We start from the raw sequence: 22,371 nt of genomic DNA on the forward strand, positions 1-22,371 counted from the left end.
ATCACAAAATCACTATTGAATTATAGAATATATAAGGAAAATTTAGCTAGCATGCATCATAATTCTAGTATCTCCTCATGCATGAAGCCAAGAGTACTACTACCTTAGATATAATTTTAGCCAAAACACTTTCTACTTCAAATTTTGGACATTTTGTTTTACTCCTTTTCTCATGAGGTTATTAAATAAATGAGATTTCATGCACACATTTCACATAAATTATTCATTCTCACATACAAGACAGAGATCCTGTGATGATAAATGTTTGGGATACTACAAAGTTAGTATCCCTTTTCAGATTTCATCTTATTTACAAAACAAACATAAATCATTGATGATTTCCTACTATCTACAGAATTAAGTCTCAAATATTGAGCATAGAATTAAAATATTTTCACGACCTAATCCCAACCTAATTGTCTGGTCTCTTTCTCATCACTCTTGTTCATGTAATCTAGGCTTCATCTTAGCTACACTGAATTTATTATATTTCTCCAAATATGCCGTGTATACACCCATATTCCTGCTTTTTCATATGCTGAATACTCTTCCTGAACTGCATGGATTGCAGCACTAACCATATTGAATTATGGCTAGGTTTTTGTGTTGCTTTGTTTTTTAACGTATCTGGCTTTGCTTACAGATTATGAATTTCCAAAAGGCAAGGTCATAGCAGGGACCCTTTCTTACCCAGTACCTGTCACTGTGTTTGGTACATAGTAGGTGTTCAATGAATAACACCGGCTACAAAAAAAGTAATCACTTGTATAATATTTACCATATTGAATGAATAGGGAAGTTAATAATTCTACATCAACAAAATATTTGTTGAATAATTACCATATTAGAGATTTTTTTCACATACAAATATTATTTAGTTTATACCATAATCCTGTAAGACAGATGCTAGCTTTCTTTCATAAATGAAGGTAAAGAAATAAGTAATTTTCCCTGGGTTCACAAGCGTTCAATCTAAAAATTCAACCTGGACTTCAAATCGTAAAAAAACTGACCATGTAGATTAATACCATGTCCTATACCTAAGTAATAACCTCTAAATCTTTTGAAATTCTAAAGCTATATAAATTTATAATTTTTCTCCTACAATATTTTTTAAATCATTGACATATTAAGAAATGATCTTTATATATTAAAAGGTACCTGGTAGTTGAAGGGGCACTTTACTGGATTTTTGCAGCATTTTAGAACATAAGTTTTACACCCTGTGAAAGGAAGGATTCGCTACATCCTTATGAGAAGATTACTTCAGCTTTTGCTCAGTTAAAAGATAAGATACTTGGCTAAGAGACTGTAATGCTCCTTTCACAAACAAAAGATACTATTAATTAATTATTCAATCAATAAACCATTCTCTTAGTGAATAAAAATTAGGCTTAGCGTTACACTGACTTAAAAAAAAAACAAAAACTGAAAGATCAAAATTCCTTTTTTTTCTACTCATGCCCATAAAAGTCTGTTTTCTATTTTTTAATTGTTGGGGGGTTTTTGGTTACAACTCTATCAGTCTCTATGAATTATTCCAAATCTTAAACAAATTCCCTTGATTTGTTTCAGTGTGCCAGAGTTAATACCAAAGCACATTTTAAAACAAAGATACGGACTTCCCTGGGGGCGCAGTGGTTGAGAGTCCGCCTGCCGATGCAGGGGACACGGGTTCGTGCCCCGGTCCAGGAAGATCCTACATGTCGCGGAGCGGTTAGGCCCGTGAGCCATGGCCGCTGAGCCTGCGCGTCCAGAGCCTGTGCTCCGCAATGGGAGAGGCCACAACAGTGAGAGGCCCGCGTACCGCAAAAAACAAAAACACAAAGATACTTCACAAATTTGAATGTGTTCAGATAATCAATGACATTCCTATCTATAAGCATTTAGCACGCCTAAGCTAGATTAAATCTACTCAGTGAATGCTTTGTATTAAAAAATGACTAATTTCAACACGAACTAATTTTTAAGACAATAAACAGTGAATACGCATTTCACAATAATCATATCACAAACTGGGAGAGACTAATTAATAAAATGTGCCACATTTTCACAGGCCTATAGAAATCATATTTTTAATACTTTAACCCAATTTACTAAGACAAGCTTTATGCTTTAATCATGGTCATAATAGATAGAGAACAAGATCAAAGGCTGTTATTAATTTTCATTTGCAGAACTGAATCCAAATTTACCTTGTTTGAGATACTTGTGATGAACGATTTAATATCTAGATTGGTTGGACAGCTCTTCTGACAGGGGGCATCTGCACATTTCAGGCATCTAGGGAATAAAATAACTGAATTAAAGAAACTATAAAGTAAGTGAGATAATATTCTATATATTCTCTACCCTATACCCATTCAGAGTTAGTGTCTATTAAGAACAAATAAAATTGTACTATTTTTAGATACAAAAATTTTTTAAGCAATAAACATAGAGTACTTGTGTTTCACTTTTTGCACACCTCCTAAGGTGTATGAAATGGCACCACTGAGGCTAATAACTGCCCTTTCTCTTGGTGCTCCTCCTAGAGTTTAAGAAGATCAAACTTATTTAAGATACATCATTCATCCATCCATTTACTAAATCAGTCTTACTTGGATCCCTCACAACACTGATAATGCTTAGAGAATGGAGTCTTTTATGATAAAAGTTTTGTATGCCTTTTACACCACAATTATACAAACACAAAGGTAAAGTCTCTCTTTTTACCACGTGTAAATTCCTTTCTTCCTCCATTCATCCCTCCCACTTTTCCACCCACCTCTCCTCCCAGCCTTCTTCTTCCCCTGTCATCATCCCTCCCTCCCTCCCTCCCTCCTCCAATTTTCTAATGTCTTTTAACCTACGCATTATTCACATGGCAATTGGGCTTTGCAGTAGATGCCTCAATGCATAGACCAGATCTACCCCCTTTCAGACTGAAGTATTTATTCCTCCAGCTGCTGTGCCCTCACGTGAAGAGAACAGGCTGAACCAAGGTCATGCCCCCTTTCTAGCTGCTGCCAGTTTCCAATCACAGGTCAGTGAGGGGAGGTAGAGGCGCAGTCTCCTTGCCCCCACTTGGGGAATAGGTCTGCAGGGATCTACTGCAGCCTTTATTGTAGCTATGTCTGTCCAATCCTGATTCCTTCACTCGTTACAGGTGTGGATCTTCTAATAAACTTCCCACATACTAATCTCATATCAGAATCTGCTTTCTGCGGAAATGACCAGAGACATGTTCAAACTTCAGTGTTCCTAAGAACCACCTGGGAAGCTTGATAAATGTCATAATTTCCACAGAGAAGCCCCTCCTGAGTCTGAGTTACTGGTCTGGGAATCTGCATTTTGGAAAGCCCCTTTAAGGTGATTCTGATAAACATGGTTGGAGCCACACAGTGAGAATCACAGTTCTATAATTACTACCTTAGGACTGAAACCACTGGTTAGAATGGTCTTTAATTTGTACATTCATATACGTATTTGTGTATTCATTTGATAAATATTTAATGAGCCCTTGTTACATGGCAGAACCTGGGATATGAGGTTATAAAAGTGATGAACAAGACCACCATGGTCCTGCTGTCATGGAACTTGCAGTTTGGAGGAAGTTCAGACATATAAAAGGCACTTGTAGTCAGTGTGGTCAATGTGAATTTGGGTAAAAACAGCATGCTAAGGGAGCATATAAGAGGAACAGTAGTCCTGGAGGGAGAGAGTCAGGCAAAGCTTATTGGGAACAATAACACTTAAAGGGATGATTGAAGAATGAGTGGGCATTAGGGAAGCAAATGAAGGTGGGATTTGGAGTGCAGGGTCACTCAAGAAAATGACAAAGGATAAAAACAGTACGTGCCAAGGCCTGGAGAGAAAAAACATGAGAGGGTAGGTGAACTAATGGAATCTGGTATGGCATAAAGTGAAAGTGGGAGTAGTGAAAAATTAAGCTGGTGATCTGAAATTTAACATACACCATTGTCACATCTGTCAGAAGACGAGAATTCTCTGAGAATTTCACTGAGAATGAGTCCCACGTTGCTCAGTGACAAAGGTCACTAGCTGGCTCATTTTCTATCCACTTCCAAGTGTAAAGACGTTGGTTCATTTCCTTTAAGAAAACAATACCGGTCTCCTTGTCATTCTTTTATAAGTCAGAGAGTCCTCTTCATTGTCTGAACCAATTTCTCAGTACCTAATTAATATCTTGTTTTTAAATCTGATCTCTTCTCTCTGGTTTGTGCCCTTAGCCTTCTCTCTAAATTAAATTTTACACAATGAGTACCGAAGGCTTTTCATAATCAATTGTCCTCTCTGAAATGCAGTCATTAAACCTCTCCCCTATCATTTCACTAAATGCCATTGTTAGATTCACATTTATAATTTAGTTGAATTCCTATCTTCTTATACTTATGGGTTTTTTTTTTCCCTAAAACACTGTCACTGAGTTTAAAAAGAATTTCTTGGAAGTATGATCAGTAGGACAACAATCCAAAAAGAAAACAAAGCATGGTTTATTTGGTCCTTGATGTTGAAACGACGTGATACTTATATGTGTTATCTTCACATGGATAAATATGCTGTACATTAACAGTGGTTTGAAAGGATTTCCTATTATGTGGTAAAATAAAATAGCTAAAATAAAAATAGCTATAAAATAATATGCAATCTTAAATGTCTTCTGATTTCTAAAAAAGTCATTTTGACAATTTTTTAAATATCTGCCACTCCATAAGAATAAAGCAACAGAAATACTTGTTATGATAGATAAAGATATAGATAAATAGATAGAGGATTCTGGTTATCCCTAATGAAGTCACAAGCTTTCGGCTTTTCTTTTTTTTAACACGCAACTTGAATAATAAGGCAATTAAAAAATAAAGTTATAATGTCAGCAGGTATGAATGAGCCAAATTAATTCAAAGTGTATTTTTCTGTTCTTCCAGAGAAATCTTATATTCAACATAAACAGATTCACTTAACAGCACTGACAACACACGGAGTTTTAGTTGTGGTTATTAAGCCTCTTTACCAAATAATTCTCCTTTTATTATTGAGCTAGTTCACAAATAACAGCTGTTGGAAATGTCAAATGTTAATGAGGCAGGGCAATGGAAACCTGAATTGTAGCATTCTTTTTTTCTTTGGTGCCATGAATATGCCAGAATGGGCAGACTCTGATAATAATACCATCTTGCAATTCTCTAAGCGCTCTGCAGACTAAAGTGCATCAGGCTGCCATTAATCCCACTTATCACTCTGACAGCTCAGTAATTACACTACTGCTATAGCCAGGTAGTCCTAATAAAATATCAACCACTGCAGTGGAATGCATACTGGGGAGATGTTTTATTAAACTTGGGGGGGATTGATCATCAAGTGACATTAGTGTTGACCTATTTTTCTATTTGACAATAAATTATCCTTTGACCATGCCATAATAGATATTACAGAGTGCATTTACTGTACCAAATCAGAAAGGTACTGCATTACAATGATGTAGGCAAATGGTGTAAATAAAATAACAGAAATGCATGTCAGAATGTATTACCTAAATTGCTTTAAATGATTGATACCATGAAAAATCACAGACACAGTACTTAGGGGAATATGTCAACAATTATTGTAAACCACAGTCCTACATAAATTTTTCATTAGAAGTAACATTTAAATTACACTTGTTTTTATCCTCAGTCATTTAATTCCCCTTTTATGTTTCAAAGTAACTCTTTTATAGTGCAGTTTATTTTTAAATGCATTGTAAGAGGCAAAAGTTAATACAGATAAACATTTATGTAATATTTTAATCCCCAAATAATTACATTTATACTGAGTATGTTAAATTATTTTTAAAGCAATAAAAAGTCTTAATTTTTTACCAATGATGAACTTTTTTCATTTTTATATTTAATAGAGAGGATAACTACAGATTTCATTAAAAGCAAAATATACAATCTTTAATAATGTTAATCCTTCATGATTCAACATCACCATAAAAAATGTACGAAAACTTTAGTACTGCTACTTAAAGGACAAAAACTATTAAAGATATATTTATCCAGGAACTTTCTCTAGGGAAAGAGAGCTATGATTCCTCTCCCCAAATATCAGTGAGGCTGGACAGTTTGTTCTTTTTTTTTTTTTTTTGCGATACACGGGCCTCTCACTGCTGTGGCCTCTCCCGTTGCGGAGCACAGGCTCCGGACACGCAGGCTCAGCGGCCATGGCTCACGGGCCCAGCCGCTCCGTGGCATGTGGGATCTTCCCGGACTGGGGCACGAACCCATGTCCCCCGCATCGGCAAGTGGACTTTCAACCACTGCACCACCAGGGAAGCCCAGAGGCTGGCCTATTTTACTCCACAGTATGACACCAAAAAACATTATAGTGAGCAATGAACTAAAGCATTTCATTCTTCACACATCTGAGAACAGATGCCTGCTTCTTTTATTGTTAAGCATACATAGCAGTTGGAATAGTAACATATGCTTGTTGAAGAATTTTCTAATCCATGAGTTTAAATAATAATTAATTTCTTTCTCAGTTTAAAAAAATCACACAAATCTGTTTGAAAGACTTGAAAACTCACATTGCATTGTCTTTGGGTTTTTTGCTAGACTTTGGTTCAATCAAGTCAGCACTGTTTCATCAGGTTATGTATTATCTATGTTAGCTTATATAATCAAACTGGGCAAGTCAGTATTTACATTAAAAAATTTAAATATTTTCTTAATATTCATGTTGTATTTCCTCAGATCTTTGATATTCAGTACCTTTATTTGGAAAGGTCTAACTACTTCAGGTGTAGCAGTGGGTACAGGATCTAACTTCTCCACTCTATTATAACCAGTGTAAGCAAATATATAGTCTAATATCCTTCCCCAACTTGGCAACATTTCTACTGAAACTGGGCAGAATGGAGTATCAGATTGAATGGAAGGTGTGTGAGTCAAGAAATGGAGGTTAGAAGTGTCATACATATATCTGAGTTCCACAGCTTACATCACTTGCACCCAGATTCAGTCATAATAAAAGGACCCAAGAAAGCTGGTTGGCATCTTTAAAGTATGATGAGACTAATCCAATGTTCTGATGCATTAAATATACAAGAGCCATTCTCAGCTTCCAATAATTCTCTCTGCTTCTCTCAGTATTCCATTAACAGCCTTTCCTATATACTTTCTGACTCTGCTTCTCTGATTACACCACAGGTTCTTACTAGCTCAAGGGTATTTGGAACTAACTTTGAATATTCCTAATATGCATCTTGGCCCAGTTTCTACATTCCACTGGGCTGGAAAGCTATGGCAACATCATTTACAATAACTGAATTTTTTTTTTTTTTGCGATATGCCGGCCTCCCACTGCTGTGGCCTCTCCCGTCGCGGAGCACAGGCTCCAGACGCGCAGGCTCAGCGGCCATGACTCACGGGCCCATCCGCTCCGCGGCATGTGGTATCTTCCCAGACCAGGGCACGAACCCACGTCCCCTGCATCGGCAGGCGGACTCTCAACCACTGTGCCACCAGGAAAGCCCTAACTGAATTTTTTTATCCTGTGCACCATTCTGCCTTTTAACCCCACCAACGATGTTCATGTTTTAAGGCTTTTAATATTTATTTGATTTTATAGGTTAACAACAAAACAATCTTTAAGTAAAGATATTTATCCACTAGAAATTTCCATTCACATGTGGGTGCTCCAAGATAGTTCAAAAGAAGGAAAATTTAGGGCTTCCCTGGTGGTGCAGTGTTTTAGAGTCCGTCTGCCGATGCAGGGGACGTGGGTTTGTGCCCCGGTCCGGGAGGATCCCACATGCAGCAGAGCGGCTGGGCCCCTGAGCCATGGCCGCTGAGCCTGTGTTTCCGGAGCCTGTGCTCCGCAACGGGAGACGCCACAACAGTGAGAGGCCCGCGTACCGGAAAAAAAAAAAAAAAAAAAGAAGCAAAATTTAGAACAGTACACAATTCACACAATCAATGCTCAAAATATTTTGTTGGATGATCATGAATCTAGGAATATAACATAGTTAAAAACTTTTCTACAATATGTCTATAGTCTGTGTCAAAAAATTGTTTTGTCTCAAATACTAATAGCTAAAAATGTGCATTTTACACTTTTTGCATATTTTGAGTTAAATGAAGGAACTTAAAGTTAAAAATAATACTCGTTTTTGATCTTCATATATAACTGATTCTTAAAAATTAATAAGATCACTTTTATCTCCACTTCATAGATGAGAATATTGAGCCTCTGTAAATCTCCCAGAAGCATAATGAAACCAGTGGCCAAGGCAGCTGAAGGAACTACTGGAACATATTTACCATCTTACACCCATCTAGCCCATTCAGGTATGAAGACAACTCAAAATTTTAAAAGGTGATGTTTTACTGACCTCATCTCTTGACAACACTAGTGCCTCCTTCCCAGAGTAATTTGAAGACTGAGAAAAAAGCAGTTGAGAAGTCACAGCTAGAAAAAGGCTATAGTATCCTCTCTCCTAGAGTCCAATTTTAGTTTAAGAAAAAAAAAAAAAGTGGAAGGTAGTCTTAATCATCTCCTCAAGAGGCTTCTCAAGTCAAGATGAAAACATTAGAGTTTTATGATATTACACAGTTTCGAAGGCTAATTCAATTACAGCTTTAAACAGCTTTAGCTGTAGCCACTTCTATTGGAAAGATACTTTTTGAGCATAGTCTTATTTTTGAAAAAACTGTGTGTGCTACAGAAACCTCAACAGCCTAAGAAGCCATAAATTTGCATACATCTTGTCCTGCAAGCAAATAAAACACTTCCATAAGACTTTAGTACATATTACCTCCTAAAATTTTAAACAAACATACCATCCTATTTTACTACACAAAGAGAGTATCATCATGAGTATCTGAAGAATGCTGCTCTTAAACTTAGATTTTTCTCTTTCTTATGAGAGCCAATGGGACTTTAAGTTTTTGTTGTACAGAGGTGGAACAAGAAGAATGTGATGGAATCTGTATATATTACAAACTGCAAGAAGTCGTTGAAAGAAAATAAACACACATCATGCATATATGCATAAGACAGAAATAATTAGGTATGAAAAGAGAACCAAGTATGATTAAAGGAAGTGGGGTCAGTCCTTAAGGCTTTCAGAATCTACTGGGACTTTAAGATACTAGAAATAGCAGTTTTAAATAATAAGCCAAGATTTAAATACCAATACCAAAATCTAAAGAAAATAGGTTTATTTGCCAAATGTAGGTTACAGCAGTGAAGGAAGAGTGCCCCCATTTCCAATTTCTCTCTACTATAAATTTATTTGAAGAGTACAAGATCATGACTTACAAATTGAATTGTTGAAATGGAATAAAAAATGTTATTATATTGTAACTATTACAAGTAATTGGGAACTTCCCTGGTGGTCGAGGGGTTAAGACTCTGTGATCCCAACGCAGGGGGCATGGGTTCAATCCCCAGTCAGCGAACTAAAATCACACATGCCACGTGGCGCAGCCAAAAAAAAAAAAAGTAAGTATTACACATTCACAAGTTTTAAAAACATGTCAGTAACACAAAAACACTTAAGGTCAATGAATACAGAACAAATCAAAGTATTTATTAAATGTTTTTTTCTGCCAAGTAGATATCTAGGCCCTAAAACCTATGATATAATTTTATCCCTGTCATTTGCAGCTACAACAGAGGTATACTTTGATCAAGAAAACCAGAGATACTAATAGATAAAAGTCCTGCTTTATGTCCTGGAGGGATGGTCCGCTTGGCAACACTCTTAGGAAACCTTTTTTTTTTTTTTTTTTTTTTTTTTTGCGGTACACGGGCCTCTCACTGTTGTGGCCTCTCCCGTTGCGGAGCACAGGCTCCGGACGCACAGGCTCAGCGGCCATGGCTCACGGGCCCAGCCGCTCCGCGGCATGTGGGATCTTCCCGGACCGGGGCACGAACCCGTGTCCCCTGCATCGGCAGGCGGACTCTCAACCACTGCGCCACCAGGGAAGCCCAGGAAACCATTTTTTATCCACCTTAAAGATGGTGGGGATTGAGAGTATTTAAAGGGATTGAAGAAGATGGCCAAGAAGATAAAGAAGATTTATCAAGAAGATAAAGAGATTCCTCTCTCTTGCAGTAATGAGAGGGTGATAAGCCATGTAGCTGGATAGGGTTACTTGTGAGACTTGGTTATACTAAATATAGGCAGCATAAACAAGCCAGATTATACATAGCGTATAGGTATGATATATAGAGCGTGTGTGTGCACACACCCAGACTTATGTGTACACTAATATTAATTACTAAGTGCTCAAATGTGCTTGCTTGTCCAAAACCTTTAAATGTATTACCTCAGAAAGCATAGCATAGAGGTTAAGAGAACAAGCTCTGGATCTTGATTGCCCATATTTAATTCTTGACTTCACTGTACTGGTGTTAAGACTTCAGGCAAATGACCTAACCTCTCTGGGGATCAGTTTTCTCATATGCAAATGGAGGTAATAATTTGTACTTCAGAGGTTTGTTGTGAGAATGTTTAAATATTATACACTTACACCAAATAGTATGTACTTCTTTAGTTACTTAACAGGCATTCTCTATAACTCTCAAAATGCTCTGAAAAGTTATGCATTGCTTTCTCTCCTTTAATGTGAAAGGGGTCAGTGAAGAGTCACAGTATAATGTTTTACAGTTATTTATATACATTAAACGTAGTAGATATCTGACAAACATAAATATATGCTTTAAATCTTCATTTTCTCCTTATGGGATTTCAGAAGAAGGAAAAAGTATTTCTACTTCAGGAAAATCAGAGAAGCCTTCTCAAACAAAGATACTTATGCTGGAGACTGAAGAACAAGTAGGATTTTACTATGGACCAATGAGTCTACTAGAGCTTGATACTGACAGCAAGTTATGGATGCATATGTGGTTTCTCCGTATTCCACACAGCAGCTACTACACCATGTACATTTTACCTGCCCAATAATATAGGAGGAATGAACGAATAAAAGGAATGAGAGGAAAAGAAATTCTGTTGCCTAATGTAATTCATTAAAAAAAAAAAGATTATGGGTTCATCCAGGGCAGAGACTACATAACCCATCTTTGGTTCTCAGTATTACTCACAAATGTTTATGGAAAATTCCTGTCAGTGCACTTCTTCAGGAATCAAACTGCTAAAATACATGTCAATCTCATTAGTGACCCAAAGTCATTTATACAGAATCCTTTCCTCATGAGGTTTCTGGTTGTTTCTTCATGCTAATAGTATGAGGCAAACATATTCTTCTCCCAAAAATCAGTTAAATTAAAGATGATAGGTTGGGCAACTCAGTATACTGTGAAGTTTGTGCTTTTGAAAAATGGATATATCCTAACTAAAAATGTAAACTGATCTTTATTATGGATGTATAGTTGAGTAAGTAACTAACAAAAGCAATTAGCAAATATGAGGATCCATGCGATGAAAGAGGCTTTCCTTCATTCCTGCTCCACACATTATCTCCTAGTACTTCTGTATTTTCAATGCCTGTATAAGGCATATTTCTCCCTTCCCCTTTTCAACTGCTGCCACCTGGTGAGATGGTGACAAAGTATTTCTTACCCTCCAGGGTAGGGTAGCACTTTGTCCTGACAAAATATGCTATCTATGCGCAAATAAAATATTTCCTTAGGTAACTGTTTGCAAATAAGAAAATACCTATATTTTGCATACCATTTTAATTTGAATACATTTATATACATGTGACGACATACATCCGTAATAAAGATCAATTACACGTTTAGTTAGCATGTAGTCGTTTTCAAAAACCCAAGATTCACAATACATTTTATAGTCTAGCCTACCATTTTTAACTACAACAAGCCATATGTAATTATTTTTCAAACCAGTATATTGCTGCTCAGCACAACTGTGGTTCCCCTCACATTCTAGACATCTGTTACATGATGCTCAATACACTTTTGATCCTTTACAGACCTTAGGGAGAACTAGGTGACAGTACTGACAGTTTTTATTATAGCTTTCCTACTACTCAATAATCTTGTTTCACCTGGACTATTTCCCCAGTAGTGTCATAAACTCTTTGATTTATACTGAGAATCCTTCCAGGCTTCTTAGAAGGAAGAAATTATTTTTCGTAGCATGTCCATATGCTGTGCAAATTGTATTTTCAAACTTTGGAACACCTGTTGTATGTTTATCTTAACGCCAATGAAGCCCCTTTAGGAAGGGCAACCCAAAAAGGTAATTTATATTAGTCATAGATGCTCTAAAAGCAAAATTTTCAGCAAATGTCAAAACTGAAAAAGCTTTATATTTTATGACTTTTTTCAGGCAATTTCAGAAAAAATATAATAATAATAGTAATATTGACAGATCTTTGATTTCTAATAAACATGTAAAAGAGAAACAAAGTCAAACAGTTTATAAATAAAATACAAGTCCTAGATATGTGGGATATATTGATCATGAAAAAAAGAACATTTGTGTAAATATGTAAACCTACTTAAGTGCATGGAGACTAAGATTTAGGATAGATTTTACTTTTTACAATGTTATATTATTTGAATTTTTTGCAATGTGTAAATAAAACATGTAGTATAAAAAATAAAAAAAAGACTTAGATGTTGTTTGGCAACTAAAATCACATTATCTTGTGTAATTTTCATTTTGGTCATTTGAATTGACAAGGCCAAAGCCAACCCACGATGCTCCCATATCCTCTTTAAGTTTTACAGGGGGCTAGTTGAAGGTTTTAATAGGAAGACCACAATGAAGTATACTTCTGAGTAGCTGGTGGTTCACAAAGCTAACAGAACAAAGGGTCAGGTCTGGCCAAAAAAAAAAAAAAAGAGTGAGTGAGTGACAGCACAAGTGCTGGAGGGAGTCATTAATTAAGTTAAAACAACAGCTGAATAAAATACTTGGCCTTAAAATTATAAGACAGTATTTGCCAATAATAGTATTTAAATTTATCCAAATCTCAGCTATCTAAGTGCAGCAGGAATGTAGGAATACATTTATTAAAAAGCCACCATGTTCTAAATTCTGTGCCGGCGAAGGAGAGAATTTACTGAAACTTACTTGGAAGACGTCGACTCAAAAATATACTGGACTTACTTCATGTAAAAGAGATTTTTGTTCAGTTTTTTTTTTTTCTTTGTAAGTGCAACAGTGATTGCAATACTTTAGGTGCTGAAAGAACAGATTTGGAGAGCAAATGCCATATCTGAATTTTCTTCCTGTTGGAACTAGTATTCAGTTTCAAGTGTGGAGCCCACACAAATTTATCTGAAAGTTTTACTTCATAAAAATAATGTCACTCCTCCTTTTTTTAAAAGTAAAAGTTTTTAAACACACTTTAAATTAAATTTAAATATTCATTCCTTTTACTTAGTTAAATCTATGTTGATTACCCCAAGTAAAAGAAAACTGTATTCAGCACAAATTTTTTCAAGTGTTTTACACAATCCTGGTGATCTTTTTAAAAACCCGTATCCGATCATGACATTCTCCTGTGTAAAGGGAGAACTGGCATATAATGACCTTTGAACTTGGCCCCTGCCTATTGCACTCCTCCAGCTCCAGCTGCAACACCTGCCCCACTCTAGAACTCTGCAGTTCTGTGAGCAGGGCAAGTCATTTTTCAACCTCTATCTATTCCAACAGGCTCGTCCCTTGCCTGAAGAGCCGCACTTCAAACATGCTGCAGAATTCATCTCAGCTGTCTCTCATGAAGCCCCCTGGTTCTTACCATTCTGATCTCCCAGAGCACCCTGTGGATTTCTTTATCAAAGTAATTAACACATTGGACTATAACAGTTGATTTTCTGGTTTCTCTACTATTTCCTCCTCCAGTGAGAAAATGGTTGGGTCCCTTGTCTTTGTTGTTGGTCTGCTTGAAAATAGATTCATTTTAAATTAGCTGAAAAAGACAACCAGAACTTTGGGTATATGCCAGTTATTGTTTTTAATGTTTGGGAAAAATTATTTTAATAATTGACTTTCAAACTTATGTAAATAACATACACGTACGGTGAAAAATATTTATATTTGGTTTAATTTATTTAATAAATACTTGTGTAGAAGTTGCTATATGCTAGTTCTATTGTATGTGTTTTATAAATATTAACTCATTTAATCTTCATAACCACTCAGTGAGGTAGACATAAATATTAACTCACTATATCTTTATAAGAACCTGATAAAGTAGATACTGTTGTTATTCTCATTTTAAAGATAGTAAGGCACAAAATTTTCTTCTCTGATTTAGGTTTGAAATATTTTATTGCTTATTTCTGTGATCCTGGTGATTATTAAGTTAATAGACATTTCCTAAAGTCCTGGGATTCCCAATTTTCTCTTCTACTTCATTCTAAAATCATAATAGTGTATGGTGATGTCAGGGCTTGCCTCACAGGTTGTGAAAGCTGAATTCAGGACTATTATCCAGGTGTGACTTTCTCCAAAGTCCAGTCTGTAGGTATCATCATTTCATTTCTGCAGCATTTCTCATAATGATAGCCAGGAGCCCCAGAGAACTTGAGAAAGTTTCTGATATAATATAAGAAAACCATGTATGTTATAGTCATTATTATACAATATATGCCATATATGGCTGGCTTCAAATGCAATCTAACAAAATTCCTCATTTGCTTTACAAGGTACCCAGCAATAACACTTACAGATCATGTTATTCTTTACAAAGCATTTTCTTATATGTAAATTACCTACAGAAATCACTAAGATCAATCTTTTCAGTAGAAATACCAGATAGACAAAATAAAAGCAATTAGAAACATCCTACAGATACAACTATGAGTCAAAATAGATAAACTAAAAATATATTCATGACCAGCCTAAAATAATGTCACTATAATTATAACATTTGGAACATTATATATTGTGGCAAAAAAATAATTAAGACCAAAATTGTTCTGTTAAAGATGTTGTCCAGACCACTATTACTTCCCACTAGGGTTTGTGTGAAGTGACTTAGACACTATTTCAGTACTTGGGAGTTTAATGCCTAAGAGTCAATGCTGACATCGCACATGAAGAATATGCAGAAATTTCAGGAAATTAATGAATATGAGAGAAAAACAGATAAGAATATAAATGTTTAATCTGCTTAATTTAATTCATATCTTAAGGTGGACCAAGGTTTCAGGTAATAGCACTGCTTGGAAATGAACTAATGTTATGATGGTCTGATCATTATCAGAATATTTTGAAAAAATTAGCCTAGAAGCCAAAGGACACAATGTTCAGAAATAACATCTTGAACATTGTCATCAAAACTAGCTGCCTACAGCTAAATATTATTTAAACTCTAAAAACAGCAAAATAAAAAGCTATGGGCACATCATATATATTTTTGTAATACTGGAAAATTCCATTGACTACGCTTCTAGTGAAATGCATTATAATACTGACAGTGCTGTCACAGTTTGTCACAAGTACCATTAAATTTAAGAAATTTAAATGAAGAATTTGAGTGGAAGTAATAGAACTTATATATGTTTGTGGTCTATGGAATCTTAACATATCATTTCCTTCGTTTTTTCATTCATTTCCTTCCTTCCCTTTTTTCTCAATCAACAGATATCTATAGAGCACTTGTTACTTGCTGAGGATTACTGCTGCATTCTGGAGTAAACAAGATGAGAAAGCCTTGGGTTCTGCCCTCAAGAAGCTCACAGTGGAGAAGTCAGACAAATAAATACACATTCTCAAATGATGCGAAGGTGTGGCAATGGAAAGATGAGGGATGTACATACTTGCTCAATCTGTCCCCTCCTCTTTCTTAGTATAATGCTAAGGACATAATGAACAGATTTGTTTCTCTAGGATGTGTGTGTGTGTGTGTGTGTGTGTGTGTCTACGTGTGTATAGGTGTGTCCCTGTGGATAGGCCAAGTAATACAGGGCTTGAGGAAGAAAGAAAAAGTGAGGAACTGGAAGTATTTGCTACTATCTACTGAAAGTAGCATTGAGCTCTCTGCCCAATTACTTTTAGATTCACCTCAATCACAAACACATCATCTCTTTCAAATGATCTCTCTTCTTTTACCCACACACCAGCCAGTAGGTACTCATCACAACACAATACCATAAGAGACAATATAGTTTGATGGATTCTGGACTTAAATCCAGCTCTATCACTTACTAGCTTTGTGATCTTAGAAAAGTTACTTAAATACTTTGTGCCCCCAGCTTCCTCATCTAACTTGCTAACTATAGGCTAGACACCATACAACTATAGGGAGGACTGCATAAATTAATACATGTAAAACGCTTAATGTCTGCCATATAATAAATGCTCAATGATGTAAATCACCGTTGTAAATCATTACTGCCTAGGAACAATGGAGAATGCAATGGAATAAATGAGCACTGTTTTTCCACAGCTAATGGGAAGCGCAATGTTACGATGAAACTGTAAAATAATGACTACCACACAGGTTACTGTGAAAACCAAGTAAGATAATTATGAAGAAGACCAACAACAATGTTGCCTAATAAATGATGAGTAGAAAACATTTAAAAGAATATCTTCCAAGCCACTTCAAGGGAGTTTGTGGAATACAGACGTGAAGTGGTATCATACTGAATAAAAATAGAATGTGTAACCATGAGAGATTATATGAAATAAAATATGTAAGATGTGTTATGTGCATCCATAAGGTTTATAATGAAAACAGCAGCCACACCCCAAAGCCAAAAATAAACTGATCTCTACAGATACCCTACAAGCATGATGGGTCAAACTTAGAAATGGCTTGGCAATCATTACCTCATTTCTCCAAATGATCTCTTCTTTAGCTCATTATTAATAGTTTTAATGAGACTGCGTTAGTAACCAATTCTGCATTTGGGTAGTTAGTGTAGGCAAATTTATATGTTACCAATGAAAAGAGGTACTGGAGCCTAGGGTGGTGACAGTAGGCAGGGAGGCAAATGAATTTTGCTTTGTCAAGGGAAGCACCTCTGATAGAGTATAATTTTTTTGCCTCTTTTATTTCCCACATCTAGAATGGATATTTTTCCAATACATGAACACATTTCATATGATAGGACACCTAAATTTTCTACTTTAAACAGAAAGAGAAAGAAGAGAAACTTATTTTCAAAAAATATTTTTAGAGAATAATTTTTCTTATGTACTACCTTTTAATTCAAGCTGTGAAATGTCCCACCTGTTCCCTTCTTGATATTTTTTTAAGGTGAACTTTTCAGAACAATCCCACGGAGAGGAAATTGCTTTACAAGCTAGGAAGATATGAATCTGTTCTCCCAGTAGAGTGAGTGCATAAATCCTTTTTTATTGAAGAGGTGTTGGTAAAGTTCTATATATAAGACGACAGTACAGTATTGATTTTGGTAGTGCTGATACAAAAGCAATATTTTTATTTAAACATGCCATATTCTTTCCATTTTCCTGCCTTTGCTCTTACTTTTCCCTCAATATAAAATGGATGACTCCTCACTCATATTCCTCGTCTGGCAAATTCTTGGGCATCCTTCAGGATGCAGAATAGGTATCATCTCCTCTTGAGAAGGCTTCCTCAATTACCTCCTTTCCCTCCTTAAAGGTTATTCATTTACTTCATATCCCCACATTTTTCACACTATACTATAATTATTTTTTAAACTAACTATATCCCCAAATAGTTGATAGGTTTCAGGAGACATTCATTCATTCAAAAAATACTGATGGAGCATCCATTAGGAATAAGGTCATGAGAAAATAATGGCTAACAAAACAGACACAGTTCCTTTCTGTAGCTTAGGGTTAAACAAACAAACATTTCACTGAAGATGAAGAAGGATTATAATATCATAGAGAGGTGGGATCAGGGGATCAGGAAAGTCTTCCTGCCATCTCAAGGATGAGTAGGAGTTACCCCAAGCGAGGAGAGGAAGGGACAAAGGAAACGTGCAAATGCTGTGAGATGGCAGGAGGCTCAGAGGATGGAGGTTTTGAAGGAAGATGCTGGTGCCTGGAACAGGAAGTGAGCAGGAGGGTGACTAACAAGGGCTGGGAGACTTCAGATTTATTCTGGGACTTCCATCAGATAGCCATACCAGGGGCTCAAAAAATGTTTGCTGAATAAATAAATGAATAAAAATAATAATAAAAAGAAGACTATGCACTTGCTTGGTTTTTGAGGGCTTATATTATTTCTATCTTGAGAAAATTAAAATTTTTACAAGGTAATTTACTTCACATTACTATAAATAGGAATGAATATTTTTGCCTTAGTGAGACTTTCCCCTTTTCATATATTTAAAAGTAATTTAGAGCGCTATAATTCAGATTAAAATACAGTATTTATGATGCAGCTAACTTGAAAAATAGGCATCTTACATACATCTGCTTCCAGAGGAAATATTTATAATATTTACAAAGTTTCTCTGTGGATTCCAAGAAGATGAAATTGTACAACCTCTTTAGGAGAAAAATTATCATTTTCCACATAGCCTTACCAAATGAATGCCCCCAAAAGCAGCTTGGCACTAACCATTTCTTTTGTCTGCACTACTGAATTCCCATAATATACACTACCCAAGAAAAAGGAACACCTGCCCCTGACTGATCATCTCATTGTAGACATTTCCCATCATGAAGTGATTCAGTCATGAGGCAAAGACACCTAAAAATAAACTCTCAGGGGAAGACAAATTCAAGCATCTAATCCACAATTGTCCTCTGCATTGAAACAGCACTGGGCAAAGAGTGCCTTCTGGCTCCTATGCTGTTATGAACAAATTATATAACCCTAATCACATCATTTAACCTGATCAGGCCTCAGTTTTCTCATCTTAAAGGTATGGGTGTATGATGAAGTGGTCTCTAAGTGGCTTCTAACATAAAAGGGCCATGGTCTGATGTCCTCTTCACATGTTTCTCAAATGTTATGGGACTAGGAGAGTAAAATTCTTAAGAAAAAGTATAAACACCATTCAGTTTTCAGTTTGAGGAGTCAATAAAGGATCACCAAAATTTTAAAGTCTAATTTTTTTTTAATGAGAGAAATGAACATTTTAATAAATGGAACATAGTTTGAACCCAATAGTGAGACCTGTCCTAAAAATTCATTAGTGACATGGAAACGCTTATTTTAAAAGTAATGTGAAGAACATGAAAGAAACCCAACCCACAGTAATAAAAATGGTAAAATATTTGACAACCTTGATCTGGTCCAAAATGTTCAGCTACATTAAGTGATGAGGATATAGAATGTTTCCAATTCCTCCACCCTGTTATTTCTTGGCAGTCTGACTTAATTTGGGATTAAAAAGTCCTTAATAAAGGTATTTAATTCCATTTTTAAGTGTTAGGAACTGACCGCCTCTACCTACACTACAGTCTGAAGTTCCCATTAATTTCTATCTTCATCATGCCTTTTTTTTTTTTTTTTTTTTTTGCAGTATGTGGGCCTCTCACTGTTGTGTCCTCTCCTGTTGCAGAGCACAGGCTCCAGACACACAGGCTCAGTGGCCATGGCTCACGGGCCCAGCCGCTCTGCGGTATGTGGGATCCTCCCAGACCGGGGCACGAACCCGTGTCCCGTGCATTGGCAGGTGGACTCTCAACCACTGCGTCACCAGGGAAGCCCCATCATGCCATTTTAGTCTCCTGCACAGGAGAGGTCAAGCTCCTTTCTAGAAAGTGTATCAAAAGAAAACAGTTTGGGGCCAGAAAATATGGGCTTATATCCTGTCACTGCTACTTGAAGGCTGTGGGGCTTGGGTAAGCCACCTAATCTTTCTATGCCTACCTTTTCCCAACTGGAAAATGAGATAATACTTACCTTAGAATCATGAGAATTTAATAATGTACATGAAGGACTGAAGCCCAAGTAGCTATTCAAAACAGACATGGATTCACTTACACATTCTGTTTGCTGGTGTTCACACTCATCCCACCAACACCTTACCTGGAGCATGTCTCTCAGGGACTAAGTCTTTTGACCTGTATTTTGTTTACTTGCTGCCCAAGCTATAAGCCAGAATTACTGAATCCCACAGATATACACCTTTTGCTGGGTTGGTATTCAGAAATATTTCACTAACTTTCCTAAGGCCCTAAAACTCCAAAGATCTGTTGACTACTCATTAGGTCAGATTTTTTATTTCTGTCACCTTGTCTCTCTCTGTCTCTAGTCTACACTTCTTAAAATTGCTAAAATCCTGAATTTTGAGTCTTCACTGACAAATTGCCTTTTAATATTATGCTTATCTCTTCTTCGATAATCCAACAGATTTATTCATGTGGCTTCTTATAACCTCACCACTCTCTTTGATATTTCCTTTCCTTCCTAGCCATAAAGTTACATAATAGTGGAAAACAGCATTTGTCTAAATTAACATTGGTATATTTCTCTTAGAAGACAAATAAGAAACTATATTTTTGCTTAATTTTGTATATAAACCACTACATATCATTTTTTTAAAAAAAATGATATTTTGTTTTAGATGAATATTTGTAAGACACACAATTTTTATACTGTATTGCCACCTTCTATAATCTTTTATATATATGTGTATACATATATATTTGTATTAAACTCACATTCCTAAACTGAGAGGCTATTAAGAAAAGACATGACTCTAATTTGTTTCAGCAATAACATCATATTTATTTATCAGGCATTTTCTAAGTACCTACCATGTGACAAACACACACCAGGGTTTTAAAAATGAATAGAATGTGATCCATGACTTTACACAATAGCCATATTGTTGGGCAGCAAATATTTAAACACCTAATCATGGCTATATATGGTGAGATAAATTAAAAGATAGTACAAAATGCTCCAGAAGCAAAAAGAAAGCAGTGATAAGTTTATAGTGGGGAGAGTCAAGGGAAGTGTTCTTCAGAAAGTGGCTTTTAATCAATCTGGTCTTAAAGAACAATGACCATGACAGAGAGAGAATGAAAGCGGGGGGTGGGGGGGACGGTATTCGGTGGAAGAAACAGAATGAGAAAAGGCATGGAACGTAAAACTACATGGTGTGTTCCTGAAAAAGCTGTTCTATAGGAAGGTTAGAGTAAGAGGTACCTGAGAAGCAGTAGCTAGAAAAAACTGTCCAGAAATATAGTCTGGATTAGAACTAAGTTTTACTAGTCTTCTAAGAATTTTGGTTAAAATGACATTGTAAAATTTTGATTTGAAGTTCATCTTCATTTCAAATAGCCACATGACATTCTCTCTCTCTCTCTGCCTCCCCCTCTCCCTCCCTCCATATATACATATGTTAAAAGTGCAGAGGTAACCTAAAGAACAACTGAGATACCTCGATGGATAGGAAAAGAAACAAAACCACAGAGTAGCAAGCAGATTGGAAGCAACAGGTCTGATGGGCTCCAGGCCCTGAAGCAAGCATAGAGAGACTAGAATCAACTCTTTTGATACAACTGAGACCAAAAGTGCCCCATCTGAGATGGGGGACTGGAACATGACTCTCTGCTTAAAATCATGGACCTTTACCATGTAAGGGATTAGAAAAATACTGAGAGTTGTGCTAATTTGAATAAAGACTCATATAAAGCTTTATGCCAAAGAGAGACAGAAGGAAGCTAACACAGACTTGATTCTAAGACATGGGTCAAGCCACCCCTCATGTGGTTACCACAGATACAACATCAACACAATATTACTATGGGATAACTTCCAGAGCCACCAATAGAAGACATGAGATCCATATCGAGGCAACCATGGAATTATTACATGGGAAGGGAAGAAAAACACATTTCATCAAGAGAAAAACAAATAAGCACAACAATCACTCAATATACACAAACACACAAAATTTATAAAAACAGACAATGAAAAACTTACGTAAAAGACTGCCAGTAATCAGGAATTGAATTTATTACAAAGTGAAAATACAGAGTAATCTGAAAATTTCAAGATTACTATGTTTATAATCCTCATAATAAAATAAAATAATGGAGTAGAACCTGCTGTATATAGTACAGGGAAATCTACTCAGTGCTCTGTGGTGAACTAAATGGGAAGGAAATCCAAAACAGGGGGGATATATGTATACACATAGCTGATTCACTTTGCTGGTACAGCAGAAACTAACACAACATTGTAAAGCAACTATACCCCAATTAAAATAATAAAATAAAGAAATATTTTAAAAGTTCAACTGTAAAAAAAAATAGTAGTAAATACCATTCCTTAAAAACAAAAGAATAACATATGAAACAAAAACAAGCAGAAATGAAAAAGAAATGGGAGGATATTGAAAAGAACCAAATAGAAAATCAGGAAATAGGAAGTTTTGTTGTTGAAATGAAACTATAATAGATGGGACACATTCTAGACTGGATGCAGTCAGAGAGAAATTTACTCAATTGTAATATGATACTGGAGAATTCAT

At 35.9% G+C, this 22,371-nt stretch overlaps 1 protein-coding gene across 1 annotated transcript in view; it reads right to left on the reverse strand.

The window, feature by feature from the left end:
- The window catches only part of DPYD (dihydropyrimidine dehydrogenase), an 809,439-nt gene that overhangs the window by 614,688 nt on the left and 172,380 nt on the right, over positions 1-22,371 (reverse strand). Inside the window, exon 4 of the mRNA XM_060026070.1 lies at positions 2,196-2,283. Within this exon, the coding sequence (XP_059882053.1) occupies positions 2,196-2,283 (88 nt within the window). The remainder of the gene's footprint in view (positions 1-2,195; positions 2,284-22,371) is intronic.

This window comes from Delphinus delphis, chromosome 1, assembly GCF_949987515.2.
Source record: "Delphinus delphis chromosome 1, mDelDel1.2, whole genome shotgun sequence".
Taxonomy (NCBI): domain Eukaryota; kingdom Metazoa; phylum Chordata; class Mammalia; order Artiodactyla; family Delphinidae; genus Delphinus; species Delphinus delphis.